Below are 1,999 nucleotides of genomic sequence, written 5' to 3'. Positions count from 1 at the left end.
GCGGCGCTGCTGAAGCTGGCTGAGATGCAGTACAGCGGTGCCAACAGCATCTTCCTGCGCCTGCTCATCGACAAGAAGTACGCGCTGCCCTTCCGCGTGCTCGACGCCCTGGTCTTCCACTTCCTGGCCTTCCGCACGGACCAGCGGCTCCTGCCCGTGCTGTGGCACCAGAGCTTCCTGGCCTTGGCCCAGCGCTACAAGGAGGACCTGTCCTCGGAGCAGAAGGAGGCCCTGCTGGAGCTGCTCAAGTTCCACAGCCACCCGCAGATCTCGCCGGAGATCCGCCGCGAGCTGATGAACTCCAAGACGAGGGATGTGGAAGGGGAGCAGCCAGTGGCCATGGAATGAGCAGGGAAATGCTGGAGCCTGGCCTGCCCTCGGGACGCTGCTGGGATCCTGGATCAGGAGCATCCTTCCTGGATCACTCACTGGGAACAGACTGTGCCCACAGAGCTGCACCGAGCGCCCTGTGCAGCCCCTGTCCCACCCAGGAGCCCGGTGCCACCAGCACTGGGACACTTTGGCTTGTCCCTGTACTCGGAAATAAAACCAGAGCTGTGTCAGCCAGTCAGGGCTGGGTCTGCCCAGCTTAGTCCCAGCCTGTCCCTGTCCCCACCAGCTTCTGGAGCTCCTTGTCCAGGGGTTTTCCCAAACACTCAAAGCCCCCCAGGGTTGAATTCCTGAAGCCACAGTGCCACCATCCTCACCTGGCCATGAGAGCACCTTCCTGGCCTGCTCCTGGCACTGTGCCCAAGTGCCACCCCTGCTGCAAAACCCAGGGGGGACTTTCCCAGGAGGCTGCACTTCCCTGGGCCCTGCTGCCACTGCCTGGCCTGTGCCTTGCAGCTCTGGGCCACGGAGAGGAGCCTCTGCTGCACCCTGGGCTGTGCCAAGGGCAGCTGCCTCCTGCTGTCACCTCCCATGGCAGGAGCGGGAGCTGGGTCCCCACCCAGCACTGCCTCTTCTGTGACTTCCCCATTTTCTCTTAAAGCCAAAAGCTGGTGGCACAAGAGGGAGCCTGGGCTGGCACAGAGCACCTGGCACTCCTGCCCCCACCTGAGCTGCTCCAGTGCCCACCACCCTCCAGCCTGCTGGGAAGAAGGTGCTGCCTCAGCTCCGGCAGCACCTCACCTGCGGGAAGGTGTCTGGCTCCATCACCATCCCTGAGCTGCCCTGGGTGTCCCTCAGGGTCCTGCCTGCCCTGTTCCATCCTGGGAACAGCAGGGCTGGAGCTCCCAAGGGAGCACCAGCGAAAGATCTGAGCCTTGGGAACGGCGCAGGGAAACCCTCGAGCCACTGGGTTTTTTTTTTTTTTGTTTAAAATATTTTATTGCAACATCATGGGGTTCTCTGGCTCTCCCAGCAGCGGGACTCGTGCGAGTGAACACCAAAACCAGTTTACTCTTAAATTAAAAACTCATTTATATATATATATAAAAAAAAGAAACACATTTCCTTTTGCACAGCCAGGCTCTGTCCCAGCCCTCCTGCTCGCAGGAGGCAGCGGCTCCGTGGGTTTCCGGACCAGGCAGGCTCAGGGAGGAGCAGCAGCCCCACCTTTTTCCGCCGGATTTTTTTGTGGCTGGTGGCATCCAAAAAGGAAGATTTCTACCTCATTTTCCACATCCCCCATGGGAAGACAACAGCCACATGTCCAGAGGTTCCCCAGGCAGCAGCAGCATCTGCCTCCCATCGCTGTGGAGTCTCTGGCTTTTCCTGGTTAATTCCACTCTGTAATGGTTTTCTCATAGAAAAGCAGCATTATTTTTTTTTCCCTGTTTTACAACAATTTTTATAAAAAACTAACAGGATCAACAACAACAATACAAAAATGCAGTAATTGCTTTTCCAACTCAAGTGCGCAGCAAAGTTTTTCCACCCTCTCAGGAGGCAGCTCAGATCCACCTGGATGAACACAGCCCCCTCCTGAGCGTAATCCGAAATCCCTGCCCTGGAAAGAGTGGAGATGCATCCCAGACTATAGCAGCACATTCAAAGG

The 1,999-nt window shown here is 57.4% G+C and overlaps 1 protein-coding gene across 1 annotated transcript; it reads left to right on the top strand.

Annotated features, from left to right (window-relative positions):
* The first annotated feature begins 6 nt into the window (after nt 1-6).
* LOC107199544 (bystin-like) lies at nt 7-1,672 on the top strand. The gene has a single exon (XM_015616861.2). It carries the CDS (start codon nt 25-27, stop codon nt 346-348), a length of 324 nt encoding a protein of 107 aa, XP_015472347.1. The 5' UTR covers nt 7-24; the 3' UTR covers nt 349-1,672.
* Nucleotides 1,673-1,999: the final 327 nt, after the last annotated feature.

Source organism: Parus major, unplaced genomic scaffold (assembly GCF_001522545.3).
Source record: "Parus major isolate Abel unplaced genomic scaffold, Parus_major1.1 Scaffold990, whole genome shotgun sequence".
Taxonomy (NCBI): Eukaryota; Metazoa; Chordata; class Aves; order Passeriformes; family Paridae; genus Parus; species Parus major.
The sequence above is the reverse complement of the archived record's forward strand: the minus strand, read 5'-3'. Positions and strand labels throughout refer to the sequence as shown.